Source organism: Numida meleagris, chromosome 5, assembly GCF_002078875.1.
Source record: "Numida meleagris isolate 19003 breed g44 Domestic line chromosome 5, NumMel1.0, whole genome shotgun sequence".
Lineage (NCBI taxonomy): Eukaryota > Metazoa > Chordata > Aves > Galliformes > Numididae > Numida > Numida meleagris.
In genome coordinates, this window is record NC_034413.1 from 17,250,687 (window position 1) to 17,266,323 (window position 15,637).

The following is a 15,637-nucleotide window of genomic DNA, read 5'->3' on the forward strand; positions in this document are numbered from 1 at the left end:
TTTGTCTATGTCCTAGGCCACTTGGAACTCTGCTAGATTCCAACATCAAAAGTTCACAAAACTACTTCAGACTAACAGGTTACAGTTTTTTCCCATTGCCACTTTTGTTACAGGACACTCTCCCTGAATTCTTCCTCTTTTTTCTTTCCTCTTGCATAACCACAGATCCATTGTGGGAAGAAGCTGATAAAAACTACTTAAAAAAAAAGCAAGCTGAAAAAAACCTGAAAGAAAGAGAAGAGATCAGCGCACAAGCTGACAGCTGAACTCCTCACAGGCTTATGATCTAGCTTGATTTTAAGAGACAAAATGACACATTTATCTGCAACTTCTCATCAGAAAAGCCAACTCCATTGCAACCAAGCAGCAGTGCTTTCCACCTTTCAGCACAGAAGAGCTGAGGTACTAGGATAAGCCTGCCCTGAAAAATAATAACAATTCTTACTCTAGTGAAAATAGTGGAAATTCTGCCACTGAGCTTGATTCAAGGGATTGTTTCAGGAGCATTAAACCAGCACATACCCATTAGAATACTCAATCCAGCAGTGCTGTTTTCCAGCCAGCGCCCAGCCACTATTCCTTCCTTGAACTTGTTCAGCAGCAAGCGATTGTGTAGGAAGTGCAGAAGTAGCTTGACTCCTAGCACAACTGTGCTAGAGTGCAGGTAGCTCTGCGTGAACAGCAGAAACCAGTCTGGCCCTAGAGCCAAAAAAACCTCCTCTTGTGCCCTGGAGTAAACAAGGAAATGAAAGTACATGAAAGGAGATGTAGTAAATAAAATCTCCTCACTTTTAAAATCATCTAAGTAATTTAGAAGCTCAAGTTTCTCCAGAAAAATTCTGATTAAAGTTTTGCCACAATACAGACTTACAAAGATTTAATGACATTCGCAGCTCAAGCCACTTCATTCTCACTAAATTCAACATCTTATTGCAGAAAGCTCATTAGCATGATGAGAATGCATATCAGTAACTGATATAAACTACATCAACTAGGTCTTTCAACCTAGGAAATCCAGAATTCCAATTTAAATTTTGAAGTCCAAGGTATGTTAACAAATGGAAATGCATAGTTACAGCATCCAGTAATGTGAACTCCTTTTACTTATGCAAGGTACAACTATAACTGCATGTTTATTACTGTGATTCAGGGACTTAAGTAATCCCACATAAGATTTTCACAGACCATTTGATTTTTCCAACTCTTGTAATGAAGAAGAAACAGCAAACTCCGTGTTCCTTCTTTGAGAAGATTTTTCTGAAAACGTGAAACTTTTTTTAATGGAGATCAGTGTGAATCCCAGATAAATCACTGCCAAGGCAATTCTGAATTCAGCAAAATGGTAAGATCAGACTGACATACAAATGTCATCATTGTGTTTTGTCATGATCAAACATCAAGAAAGAGGAAGTCTAGAAGAGTCACTCTTACCTCCCAAATTCTTTCTACTTACTCAGAGGACAGATGAATTTTGGCTGAGCATATTACATCTAACAGCATCTTCAGTAACTGGTTTCGAAGCCAGATTGTCTTTCCAGATGTTTGGCTTAAGGCTACAAATATCAGAAAGTATTAGAAGTAATGAAGAAACAAAACACACGTTCCATTGCTTTGATGAACAACCTTGTTTGCATTAGACTATCCCAATGGAAATACTTATAACAGTTCTTGCAAAGTAAAAAGATGCCAACATCAGATTTTACACATAAGAATTTCTAGAAAATTAGAAATGACTACTGCTTACATTTTAAGAGCTCTGTCTTTAGAGCTTCTTAAAACTCATCTGAACGACATGTTGAATAATAATCCATAGGAAGCAATCTCAAGTTAACTAGAGAGGGAAATGTAAATAGGAAGCGCCTTGCATTTCCTTGCTGCGATGTCTACAGGTACAAGCTACAGTTATCAGCATCTGCTTAATATACTGTTTAGAGGTGCAATAACCACCCATATAGTCTAAACTGAGAGATCACAGACAAGAAGAGTCAGTTGTTTGGAAGCTCCTTCACACACAGGAGACTTAAACGGATGGATATATTTAGTAGGTCAGAGCTCCATATAATTATCTGCTACAAGTGTAGCAAACCATTCATAGAAAATCCAGGATGTCAAATGAAACTTTATTCCATCCAGTATGTTGGAAGCAATTTCAGTTTAATTGGCCTCACATCTCAGTGTGTATCTGTGAAATCCAACATTACGTGTAGGGTCTGAACAAAGCAGTTAAAGTACTGATGGCTTAGCAGAGAGGAGCAACCTGCTACAGACCAGGACTTCCTGGATAAATATTGTGACTACCACTCCATTATTCTTCACGCTGGGACTTCATAAAAATGCAAGTCTTTCCCACAGTTTTAGGTCACTTGATGTAGCCTGTCCCTTGCCAGTCAACTGAACTGTGTCTCTTCCTGCCACCGAAGCAGGCAGAAGCAGTATGTTACATTGAGAGTTCATCATGCTGCAGGGAAGAGGGGATGTGCTCAGCCATCTATGAGAACATATGCACCAAAGGTAGTTCCTCACCTTCACTGGGCATCTCAGCTGTACTGTCCAGGCAAAGCTGATTTTCATCCACAGAAGAGGGTTTCAAAGTGTAAACAAGGAACAAACCAATCCTTCCAGAGAAAGAAAGAAACAGTTTTGGTCAGCAGAATAAAAAAAACATTCATTTAATTACTTTGAGATAACATACATATCCTAAGGTTCATTAAGAATGACTGTTAATGATGACTGCTAGAAATTCTAATAGTTTCATAAACAGGCTTGAAGTAGGAATGTAGAAGTTTATAACCTAGGAAGTAAACAAAAAGGATGTCCACCTAATATAAGTCATGCCTGTTCTACTGCACAAGAGTTTTACTCTTTATCACCTAATTTTAAAGGACTTTTACCCTGAGGATGGCAATACTAGGTTAAGCACTGTTTACACAAAGCTGAAGACAGGGACAGACTCTGAACTTGGGACATTTAGATACCACTGTCATTACCATTTGGTTTCCAAGCGTATAGTAGAAAGCAGAGAAACCTCAGCAGCTACTCAGGGAGGGAAACTGGCAACCTCTTTTCATTGATAGTTTGCATTAACACTTTATCTGGTTATACAGATAGACGTGACATACACGTTTCATGCAAATGCATATCCTCCTGCCAATGATAAAGGTGTTCCTTGAGGGTCAGAGTATTGTTTGTTCTGCAGGAATGGTCCAGTAGATGTGTATAAAATCTGGGACCAGTAGAAACCCCAGTACCTTTCAGTGCTGTAGAAAGCCTGCTATAGTCTCTGTTCTTGGGCAGGTTAAAGGATAGTGACTATTTTTATCCACTTACTCAGCACCAGTGGGCCTGACAACCAACCAAATTACCAAATAATAATAATTTATGAAATTAAAAGAAATGTTTTCATGCTCACTTCTTAGCATAAGACAAATGTGATTTAAATTTAATAAATCCATTACTCATACCCCTGTGGAAAAAAAAGTAGAAACAGGCCAACTTATACAACTCACAGTAGGAACATGCATACAGACTATTTCACAAAAAAAGTTGGGCTACCAGTAAGTTCATGTTCACTTACTCCACAGTAACGACTTGAGATACTTGTACCTTTCAATAGAACTAATAGCTGACTGCAGAGACCACAGGTTTCAGCGACTGTCACTACAGTTTACTTGGTCAAAGAGAGAGCTTTAAAACAGCTGTCATCTGTGCAGTACATTTGCTTTCTGTTAACTAGGAATATAAATAGGACCATTGTTTGCATTCTGTGGAAAGGAAACAAGTATTGAAACGCTCCACTTCATGAAACCCTGACTATCGCATGTTTAGCCGACATTAATGCAAAACCAAAAAGTATAGTTACTGGGATACAAGCCAAGCCAATGTGATTAAGTACACAGAAAAGTGGGGCCATGTTCCAGTACTAAAGGGCTTGCAATACTTCAGGGGCAGGCTTTAGCGAGACCAAATATTAAATACAGACTCTGCATAGTCCCAGCCATATCAGTGGGACTATTCGTGCCATCATTTTAAGGGCCATCATCCAGCCTGTGTGTTACATAAATGTAAGCTTATGTAACACTGTTTTGAAGGCACAAGAGTCATTAATCAGTGGGGACTCGAGATGCCAGAGATTTGGGGCTCCTAGCAAAGATGAGGTTAGAGATGTTCTATCAGATTTCCCTCCAACATTGGCATGAGAATAGTTCATCTGCAAACTAAGAAAAAGCAATAGACCTGAATGTTACCTGAGAACATCCTTTGTGTTAAAGTATCCTTGCAACAGGTGGGATAGGATAGTGCACACCACAGTGATCCTGGAGTTACTGATTTCAGGATCATTGAAGAGAAAAATGAGCTTGGGTACCATTTGCACCTGGTGGGCAACTTCAGCATTCTGACATCCATCTCTGCATAAAAGCACAGGGACTATTAAAAGCTTTTACTGGAAAGAACAAAATTTGCTGGGTTTCAGCTAAAAGGATTCTCAAGTTGCATTGATATTTTGCACCTTTGCCTTCTTGTCAGACAAATTGAATATGTGTCAACAATGGAGATCTGAAGACTTCTTTGTGTGTTTTCCACCTTTTGCATCTGCCCTCTCCCCAGGAAACTGCTGCATTTCAGAGAGTTCAAAGAAAACAGTATTGACTTTTCAAGCAGTGCGTTGGTGGTAATAAATGCTGTTCTTGTAAAACTCAGCAAGGGACATCAAATAGTTCTGCAGAGAGCTTTCTGATGCCAAAATGAAGGAACCTAGCATCCTGCTCTACTCAGCCCTTCTGCATTGCTACATCTCTTCAGATACATTTAATTCCAGTATACTTTCTAAACCAGTTCTATTTTAAGAAATTTTCCTGGTTGCATTCTGGCTCTAAACATATCACTTCCCTCCCCCCCCCCCCCCCCCCCCATAACTTTCTGTGAGAAGGGAGGCACTTCCTTTTTCAGTGCTATTGAAGGTGTATGTAGGCAGGAAGTCCCCCCCTTTTTTTTTTTAAATTCCATGCCCCTTCAAAGATTCAGATGTCTCTCCCTAGCATACATTTTAACTTTTATTGTACACTTGTAGTTCCATGTAAAAAAGCTTTTCCTAGTCTGGTCTTGCTGTCATCTCAGTGTCTGATCAAATGACCAACTCCACCCCTGAAGTTTCAGATCAGTACAGCTGAATCATTCACTCGCAGAATCCAATCATTCCAACTAGGATAGGGCCCTCCACATCAATCTCTCAGTCTCAGCCACATGCTTCTGATTTAGATACTAGCTGTGTACCTGGAGCACCGCAAGATCTCCACAACATGTGCAAAAAGAGTAAGGTCAAGATTTTCTGGTGCTTTCATCCAAAGCTGAAAGATAAAGGAAAGCAAATATTTTACTACTGTGATGAATTGACAGTACAGTAACCTGTGGCTAATCTCTGAAAGACAATGTGCAGAATTCTTTATTATCCTGCATGTGTACAAAGATTAAATTGTAAATAAAACCACAAATAATATTCTCAGCATTGTATCAATGGTTTCTGCAGTTGAGAAGGAGGAACACAGAGTAACAGGTATATTTTTGGAAGTAAAGAAGTGAAAAGAAAAGGATGCCTAAAAAGTACGTCCACTCACAGGGTACACAATTTATTTATAGGAGGAGCAGAAAAATCACAGCACTCTACTGTGAAATAAAGAGCTAAAATCAAGCCATATCTAGAAAAAGAAAAGAAGCTATCAAATACCACAAATGAAGAGATATTTTATTTTTGGCTCAATAACTTCCAGTCATGTTGTACCATACAGATATTGCTTGGAAAAAGAAATCAGAAAGGTGGAGAGGGGTAGTGTCTGATCTCCCTGCAGGGACAAAACAAGACAATGAGAAGCACAAAGCCACAGACTGCCGCTCACCAAGGCAAGCTGTTTCCACCCAAGTACTGGAAAATCCACCCCAGTGCAAAGAATTCCTGCTTCTGAGACAGCCTTGTGAGGAGCAGGCCCTCAGGCTCTGCAGAAACACTCCAGAAACTGAACCAGGGCACAACACAGAGCCACAGTGCCAGAGCAGCAGCCATTCCAGGAACCAGCACCACACTAGGTGAGCCATGGTGTGAAGTACCATCACACACCACTACATCCCAGATATTGGATCCAAGAGGGGCTATGAGCAAAACGATCTTCATACTATAAAAGTATCTTTATTAAAGTCAAATCCACAGTTTTACCTCAAAATTACAGAGAATATACTGGAATGCATTATAATTCTTGATGACTGAAGACTCAAAACCAAGTTCAGCCGTGCCCACTAGGGAGAACATTAACTGTAAAATCCTGTTGTTTAACAGCTGTGTTTTCTTCTTTAATAGGTATGTCAGCAACTGGAAAAAAAAACAGAACATGTCAAGCATTTGCTGAACACACAGTTGTAACACTATTTTTAAATCCAAGTCAAGTACACAGTTTACCTGGCTGTGACAGTCCTATGTGTGTTCATACAGCATGCATCATGCATGCATCCTACATAAGAATCATGAAGAAAGTAAAGACTGAATTCAGACAAACTTGTGTGGTAAGTGAAAAGTTAAATTTTTGAAGGTGTTTGATAATTGTGCCATTGAGCAGGAACATCATACATGCCATATTATGTTGAAAGTAATTTATGAAAAGCAACATACAAATTGTAAATAGCCATTTACAATAAGTCATTTCAAATAATCACAGTGGGTTTTCTGCTCTGTTCTTTAAGTTGCTTGCAAAGAGTGCTAGTTAAAAAATTATACTGTCCTCTTCAAATGAAAGACATTTTTGTGAAACATTTCTGGTGCTTCAACTTAAGCAATTTTTAATTATTCAAACAATTCCTGGTATAGTGAGAAAAATATTCAGCAAGTCACTACAGTTTAAATAAGTTGGGAGGAATAGACTTCCTTTGAAAATACATATCACAACATATGTTTATCAGTCATCTACTTAAAATAAAAAAAGTTCAGACATCTAAAGAGCAAAATCACTCCACTGCAACATGATAAGAACACTATTTAGTATATAGTAGAAACGAACAACTTGTGCACAATCTAACGTTTATCTACAATGAAGTATTAAGTAGTACCTAAGTATGATAAATATATTCATAGGAATGAGAACCAGTTCATGAAAAATTGACAGACTGGGAACATGGAGACTTAATCACTCATGAAGCCCTAATGTTAACAGTGTTTTGCTTGAAACCACCTCTGCACAATATGAATCTGCTTAGCCTACACAGCACAAATAAAGTAAATGAGACTGAACTGAAACTTCACACTTCAGTCTTAAAACACCCAATATTATATACATAGTGCTCTAAACTTGCCCTTGTTCTCTCAAAGCCCTGAGACAACCAAACTCTTAAGTCTGCACAGCTTTCAGGTTTGAAAGATACTACAGACTCACATTCAAAATGCAGACAGAACTTATTTCTCTCAGCACAATTCCTCATACATAGTAAAGAATGAGCCATAGGAATTCCCTGTCAGCCCACTATGCAGTCCGTAAAGACAAACCTTAGGCTGGATGAGCCACAGGGAAAAAGCAGATCTGTTTGAGAACTGGTCTTTGTGGGAGGGGTGGAGCATGTTGGTAAAAGGTGGAAAACTCACAGGTCTGCCAAGTTGACTTTACCAACTATACACAATATTCTTAACATGAGGAACATGACACCTTCTGTTATTAGATTGTGTCTGACCAAGACACATCTGTCCTCACCTGCTTCAGTAGATATAATGCTAGAGGTTCCCAGAAATCAAAAGCATGGAATTTAGAGAAGAACTGTAAGCACAGGATTTCCACATTCCCCTCTCCAAGATCCCAGAACTTGCACAGTTCCAATCATTAGGGCTGATAGCCAGGACATTCTTGGTTCATTGCCATTGACAAGTTTTAGAATAAGGTCTTCTAAAGGAAAGACAATATCCAGAATGAACAAAAGAGTACTCACCTGGTATCCACCCATGTGCCTCATCAATTTTTCACTCATTGGGCTACTACTCAGGATGGAATTCAGGACTTTGACTGCTGCATACATGGTGTGGTCATCACAGGCCATGGCAACAAGACCCAGGAGAATGGAAGGACCTCCAATGAAGTTCAGACTAGTAGCTGCTGGAGAGGACTTGAATACTCTCACCCCTAGGAAATTGTAGTGTTACTCTGTCAGGAAGTTGTATAGACTATATCTATTATCAGATAGTGATAGGCCCAACTCTTAAAAACAAACAAAACCACACAACACAAAACTCAAACATTAAAGCATTCTGCATTTACCGTATTGGCCCACAGCAACTGATCCAATAGTCCGCAGAGAACCTGAGAGGTGTCCAGCAATATTCTTGGCCAGTAATACTGGAGTTGAACTGTCTCGAGAATTAATCCCAATCTGAAACAAATAAGAGACAACCTTGGAAAAACAGCGGAGTTACTGGGAAGATAAAAAGCAACAAGAAAAGGCTCTAATATTTCAGATTTTTTACTTTTAGAATAGGAAAAAGTGCCCTGCACATAAAAACTGATCTTTTTCTTCTAAGTTGATCATTAGGACAAGCATCCACCCACCAAAAACACTGCACAACTCTATCATTTCGACATGTCAAGTAGGCCTGGCTCTGACAAGAATGCAATAATAGCATATGAAAGAATCTTTGAGAAGGCTTTAAGTAAATGAATTATCAATAGCCCTTAAAACTATGCCATTTGTTGCTGTTTCAAGACAGGCTTTTACTACTGTGTTCACACTGTTCCATCTATTCCTCTCTACAGATGAAATCTAAAACAATTAATAGAGTCAAATTGAAGGAATGGGTAAAGAAGTTGAAATGAATCACTGACGGTATGGATCAAAGAGAATTCACAAATGTTGCTTAGGTAAACCAAACAGAAATGAGAAAACATGTGAAAGAAATGAGGAATAAGGAGAACAAGAGACCTCTTTAGCAACCAGACGGCCATCCACTTCATTGTAAGAGTTCTTTATATCTTGAATCGTAGTGAAAGATGAGCACACAGCATTGATTCCAAAAGAAATCTTCTCTTCTGCCACGAGCTGTGCAGGATTATGCTCACCAAACTGGCCCTCACCTAAAATGAGATACTTTAATCCTCTGAAAGAATTTTTCAAGTTCAGCAAGTGGGATAGAAGAGAGGAAGTTGAAAAATAATTGGAGGAAACCAAAGTTTAGACAGCAATTTAATTTTGACTTAACTAGAATTAGAAAAATCCCTGAATCTTCAACCCAGTGCATGGCAGTTTGCCAGCACAAGCACCAGAAGATATGCTTAGCTTGTCTCCTCTTGTGTCTTTGTGTATATGCTACATCCTATCCCAGTATCTCATGAAGCTCAGAAGTCCAGATTAGAACTTTCTCTGTCTGCTCAGTATAAACAGTCTAGACAGAGAAAACACTTCAGGTATCTTCCACATTTATGTGGGCTTTCTCAGATGTACAAGGTGCAGGGACTCATGTGACAGAATGAAGAGGACAAGGGCAAAAGTTCAGAGCTTCCAACTTATGACATATAGGAAGCTACTGAAAAGTACCAAATTCAGAAGTTTAACAGTTGTAATAATTTCATACATGCTTTTCTTTTAAAAAATGTACATATTACTTTTCCAAGTGCAAGTAGGAATAAAAACTTTTTTAATCTTGCACTTGACCATTTCATAAACTAGAAAAACAGTTGAGCTATGAAACTGTTTAGTAATGGTCAATATAGCCCTTAAAGGCAAACAGAATTAGCACAGTATGTAGGGCTTTTGTGCTGAAACTTAAAAGTCAAAGTTCCCATTTCAAAAGTTTCTCTGGATGTTTTGATGGAGTAGGGAGATGTGAGATACTTCCCAAATGGGGGCAGAGAGAAGGATCATTTCACAACAATCTGATTATGTCTTATATAGTCACTCATGATTTTCCTGCACAAGGACATTGCTGGAATCAGATAGTTATAAAACAGGTTTTGTTCTGAAGTCATCTGGGAAGACCAGCATGCAAAAGAGAACAAGCACCACAGACTTTATGAAGACTCAGTACTTCAAAAAATCAAATCCACCTGACTTCTATTAGTATTTTTTGTTATAGGGATGTATTTTTCATCTAATATCTCTCTCAACCCCACACCTCCTCCTGGACCTGGAGTAAGAGATTGTTTTTTCTTCCCCCTATACAGACATCATTCTGAAGGAGGACTTTCAGCCAGTCTGTTCACTTCTGTTTTAGACTAGCACATCCTTACGTGGGGTTATTCTGCTCTTTTCTAACAGGAGATGATCATCCTATTTCACCTCCGATTTCTAATACAGAGAGGTATGCACTACTTGTTGAACAAATAGTAATCAATAACTGAAATATTTTATCTGCTTGTTTAATAATTGAAGCTAATAATATGCTTTAGCTAAAAAGCCTCTTCATTAAATGGAATGTAACTTATTCCCCTACCCCTCTCTCCCTCTCTCTCTACCATACTTTGCAGACATTTGCAATGACAGATGTTTCTTTCACTGCCATATTTTTCTGTAGTACCATAAATGCAGAAGGTCATTGTTACAAAGCACCTTCCTTAACATTTGTCCTACAGAAACTGCAATCTTGCATCTGAAGGAAATGTTATCCCTCTTTACTCTTCAGCTTTAAAAATCCAGGTAAAATTGCTTCTTGATTCTTCCCCCCTCCTTTTTTTTTTCCTTTCTGTTTTGCAGTATGTAGAAAGATCCCCGTGGCATCTTACTACAGTTTTGCACAACGCCCATTAATGTGGAATTCCAGGCTTTTAGGGAGAGTTTTATGCACAGCTGTAATTCTAATGGCAGTTTACAAATATAAAAAGAACTTTGGCCTGAAAAAGAAATAGTGTCGAAGAAGAATTATCACATACCTTGAAGCTGTACTGCTTGGAAATTGCTACAATATTGTGGACCAAGCTTATTAATCATCTCCATGGTTTCCACAGAAATGGCTTCTTCAAACAAGTATGTAGGGCCAAGGCGCCAAATCAAGGAGGACTTCAGTTTCCAAACTCGAGGAGTAGCTATGAACCCGTAGACATCAATAAAAGAAGAGGGATCCATGGAAATACAACTACCTGGTAATGTCTGGAAATACCGCATCTGCAATAGAGGAAGAATTTACTGAGAGGACTCAGCACACTCAGGGTCCCTTGAGGTCCTGGTCTTGTTCCAAAAGGTACAGCCTGCCTCTTCTCTCCTTAATGAAGTTCATACGCCTCTCTCACCCCTCCACTACCTGCCTCCACAACCCAAAAGCAGTTTTTGATGTTGTTAACAACCGTTGTGCAACTCTTGTTTATTACACAATCTTTTTTTCGCTGTACATATCAAGAAAGTTTGCATCACGTCAGAGACCCCAACATAGGGACCATCTTTTATTTACTAAATGCTTGTTTTATTTATTATGAGCTGTTTCACTGTATGTTAAACATATCTGATATGAATTCTTTAATCAATTGCAATGCTGAGGCCTAGTTTTATTGATGACTTTCAGTCTCATTTGAAGGAAGGCAAATTAAATTAAATTTTCATTCTTGAAATGGATATAGGTCCCAAAAGGCATTTAGAAGACAGATCATTTTTCTCAAGTATGTGAAAGAGAATATTTGAAATTAAGCAGGTTGCTTTTACAAAGGAAGTAGAAAGCACACAAGTGAGCTCTGCATATATTGTGACTGATTTGAAACATGGGAACTGATAGGAAAAGATCAAGGTTACAAGTTCCAATTAATAAAAGGAATCTTAAAAAAAACCCAAACACCACAAACTAAAAAACACCACACCAATTAGAGCTGCAATAGAAATACGCTGCATTTTTAACACTGCCAGGTGGCAGCATTCAAAATCCATAAATCAAATCTCAGTAATTATTTGAGATTAACTTCAAAACCAGGAGCATAATGATGATAGAAACTAAGGGCTTTTCTCATTTGTCCTGTAGATTGCCTTCTCGTGACATCTCACACAAACTAAGAACTCTTTAATTCACCATTTTTCTATGTAAAAACTGAGACTCTTATGCAGAAAGAAAACTGTAAGGAAGGTACAACTGCTTTTCATGAACATAATCCAGGGGTACCTGTAAACCAGGTAAACCTGACTCTCAGGTTGAGTATAACCACTCAATATTGCCAAGTTACCTGCTTACTAGGGGGAAGGGAAAACAAAGAAAATGCACAGCCTAGTTCAAAGCATCAGTGTGAGCTGATAAACTTCTAAACAGTAGTACAGGTATTTCCTACTTCATATGGATTTTTGATTCCATTCAAGTGCAGTAAAGATAGGTGCATCTAATGTAAGCAAATATCATGACTGCACTGAGAAGACATGGTATGTGCACAGGGATACAAAAATGGAATGCAAATGCTAAGCTGTAAGGCACTAGTTCTACGCAGTTCTTACCTTTGCAGAGCCAAGCATCTGACCATTTATAAATGCTGACACAATACAGCTCTTCTTTGCTTCTTTAGCAACTGTCACTGTGAGATGATGCCACTGGCCAGTAATCAGCAGCTTGCCACAGCCAAACCGGACTTGCTCTGGAAATGGGGAGAGATTTTGGACCTCTCCCTCAGGTTCCATGATATCTGTAACAAAAACAGTAGACAGTCAACAGAAAGTCTCTGTCACCTCCCCCTGCCTCTGGAACACAACTATCAAATGTGACAGAAATAACAAGTCTGTGAGTATAGAGTGAGTTGATGCTATTCTGTTCAGTGCCTATAAAACTTACCCTAAAGGGACCTGAGACTTACACAACTTCCAAGACTCCTCCAGCATACAGTGTGCCATACTCCCAAATAAAACCTGCTACCTGCTTCAATGCCATAAGACTAGAGAGAACTAGGACAAATTCAAGATGTTAGCTAAAATGAGAAGCCCCTCGGCTATTCAGTGAGTTAGCTGACAGAAATTCCTAGCACATCCAATAGATAAAATTCTGTAAATTAATTTGTAGTTCTTATAAAAAGTGGCAAGCTGGGATTTTTAACTTCATCTACAGGAATGAGAGCACTCAACTCAGAACTGCACATGAAATTCCCACCTACTATTCCCACTCCATTCCCAGCCTCCTCTAGAAAGTTCAATCAAATCCACATTTGAAGTACCTACTGTACTCAATGAGGAGAAAGGGACAAATGCCAACAAGGAACAAAAATGAACAGGCTTCCATGATAGAAAACATTAAAAGTGAGGAAATAAAATAAGCTGTTTGATTAGGAAGCTAGACTGCTCCAAAACACCTCAGTCCTAGTCTCCAAACCTATCAGCTGCCACACAGAACAGACAGGAACCAGTTGGCTCCTCACATCCAGTCCTCACAGATTTGCACAGTCATATAACTGACGTTCATAAGTTTCCCTAGAGTATCCATTAGTTTTATCACTTCTTGCAGGCCTCAAGATAATTCTCAATACTTATAGCAAACTTAAATATGATCAAGAACTACAGGCTGCAAGAAAACAAGAGACAAAGTGTCATTAACATCCTGGGTACTCATAAAAAGAGGAAATTTTCTAATGAAAAAATCCCAGTTAATCATAGGACAACACTGCAGCTTGACTGAGAAAAGCCTCACCAAGTGGCTGGAATTCTACTTCTTCTGTGGAAATGACCAAGGAACAGTCCTGAGGGGAGAAGCTTACTGAAAAGCAAACAAATTCTTGTTCTGTTCTTGACATGTGCCTCACAATAGTGAGGAAACGGAGTGGGTGACTGTTGTGCACCACACCAAATTTGCTAACCAGAAACCAACAGGAGAGAGTCAGACCACTTGAGGGAGGGAACATTCTGCTGCCTGTAGATAGGAAACAAAAGGTAGTTAGGAAGGTGATTTCTCTCTTCGCAGACATTAGCGAACTTTTTGCTGTTTGATTTGTAGCCCAGCATTAGAATTTGAGGTTTAATTCCCCATCTGTTTTACTAGATTTTACTGCCTATCTTCAATATCAGAGACTGCATACACACACAAGTGTGTGTGTATGTATAATTAAACTAAAATTGACTGCTGAGAAGTTATTACTAGATCCCTATGCCACAGACTTCATCATTTGGGTAGGACCAAGCCAGAAACAACTTTAATCAGAATCCATAATGCTCAGGAAGCAAAAGGTACAGTATGAATAGCCATTTCCCACTAAACCAAATAGAGGATTTTCAACTGTAGGAGAATCCTATCTAACGTTAACTGACAAAATTTCTATTCTGTCCCTGGAAGACTACTCTAAAATCTGGTATTTCTTATGTGTTTTCTTAGTAGCTAGATTTAAATTTACGTTGTTGAAGTTAATGTCAAGATGTAACACGGCTAAGCTGCATCTAATGTCTCATTTTGGAGAGCTGAGTGAGTTCCACAGCTCAGAGCTGCACTGGGACACAGATGGAAGTCTATCAAAGCTCACAGTTTATTTGCTACCATTTCTTACAAAAATGGAATGCCTTTAACGTGCCAGAAAAATCAGTGTTTTCAGAAAGCTGTAGGTGAGGTAGAAAGTACTTACCCATGCCAATTCCACCCGAGACAGATTGCTCTGCACTTGGGCCCAATACAGTGGCCAAAGTAGGGAGGTATAAGCACCTATGAAAGCAAGCAAATACTCTTTCATCAGAAATGGAAAGTCATCCCCCTAAAGGGCATCAGAGTCTTAATACTGCAGAGTCAAGGTAGCAAGACAGAGTCCATGCAGTCAGCAATAAGCTGACATACATTCTCTAGGCCAAATATGTTGGCAACTCTGCTGCAAAGAAGGCAGCTAAAGGGCAAAAGGAATAACTAAGATGAGAGATGTAAATAGTAGTGTCCAGAATAAGATCTTGGAAAGAGTGCAAAGCAGCAAATGAGGAAAACAACAGCAGCAATACCCATATCCTTCCATGGACATGTCAAACTCCACAAATGATGGGGCCAAAGCAGTGCTGTGGAGCTGTAAGTTTCGTGGTGATGTCATGGAGATGAGACTCATTGCAGTCTGGAGTGCCAATGCAGATCTCTCTGACACCCAAGGTGAGTTGCTGAGAGGCACAACTGTCTGAAGAGCAGTTTTATTGTCTGCTACCACCCCCTCTGAACCTAAAAGATGAACAAAGAGCAAAATCAGTTATTACTGCAATGCTTTGCCCATATTCAGTTCACCAGTGCTAAGATCTAGCACTACATAAGTCATTAGCTCTTCAACAAATACAGCCTCAGCAGTCTGCAGAAATTCTCAACAGTGGACAAATGTATAGCACTGAAGGAATCTCAAAATAGTAGGCTGGCAAGATAGATGAGTTTGCAGAAATGACAGACCATCATGGTTTCCCCCCATGTCTTCAGGCAGCTCTGAACTCCAACTCCAGTAAAAAGTTCCCAAGCCTTTGGTTCCATTTTTCTCATACTTGTCAATAGCGTCATAACATAAATGGTTACAATCTACACATAGGAGAAGATCTAAAAAATGACTGCAAAGAATTTAAGTCTCAAGTCTGCACCTTGCTGTATTAGGTATCTCAAGCATGAGAAGTGCAAAATACTACCACAGTAGTTTTTCACCTGAAAAACATAACAGGGAAAGGACTGGGATAGCAAACAGACCACGTGAACAGGCAGACTGCTAGGATATCCTAGGGTTTACAAAAAGCA

At 39.1% G+C, this 15,637-nt stretch overlaps 1 protein-coding gene across 5 annotated transcripts in view; it reads right to left on the reverse strand.

Annotated features, from left to right (window-relative positions):
• Positions 1–15,637, reverse strand: part of WDFY4 (WDFY family member 4) — a 130,675-nt gene that overhangs the window by 76,474 nt on the left and 38,564 nt on the right. For all 5 annotated transcript variants that reach the window (XM_021398004.1, XM_021398005.1, XM_021398006.1 and 2 more), the window contains 14 exons: positions 14,878–15,085; positions 14,517–14,593; positions 13,595–13,813; positions 12,418–12,602; positions 10,884–11,115; positions 8,941–9,092; positions 8,283–8,394; positions 7,957–8,147; positions 6,206–6,358; positions 5,272–5,345; positions 4,245–4,406; positions 2,524–2,615; positions 1,454–1,553; positions 523–728 (listed from right to left, as the gene is read on the reverse strand). In XM_021398004.1, coding sequence (XP_021253679.1) covers positions 523–728; positions 1,454–1,553; positions 2,524–2,615; positions 4,245–4,406; positions 5,272–5,345; positions 6,206–6,358; positions 7,957–8,147; positions 8,283–8,394; positions 8,941–9,092; positions 10,884–11,115; positions 12,418–12,602; positions 13,595–13,813; positions 14,517–14,593; positions 14,878–15,085 — 2,163 coding nt within the window. The remainder of the gene's footprint in view (positions 1–522; positions 729–1,453; positions 1,554–2,523; positions 2,616–4,244; positions 4,407–5,271; positions 5,346–6,205; positions 6,359–7,956; positions 8,148–8,282; positions 8,395–8,940; positions 9,093–10,883; positions 11,116–12,417; positions 12,603–13,594; positions 13,814–14,516; positions 14,594–14,877; positions 15,086–15,637) is intronic.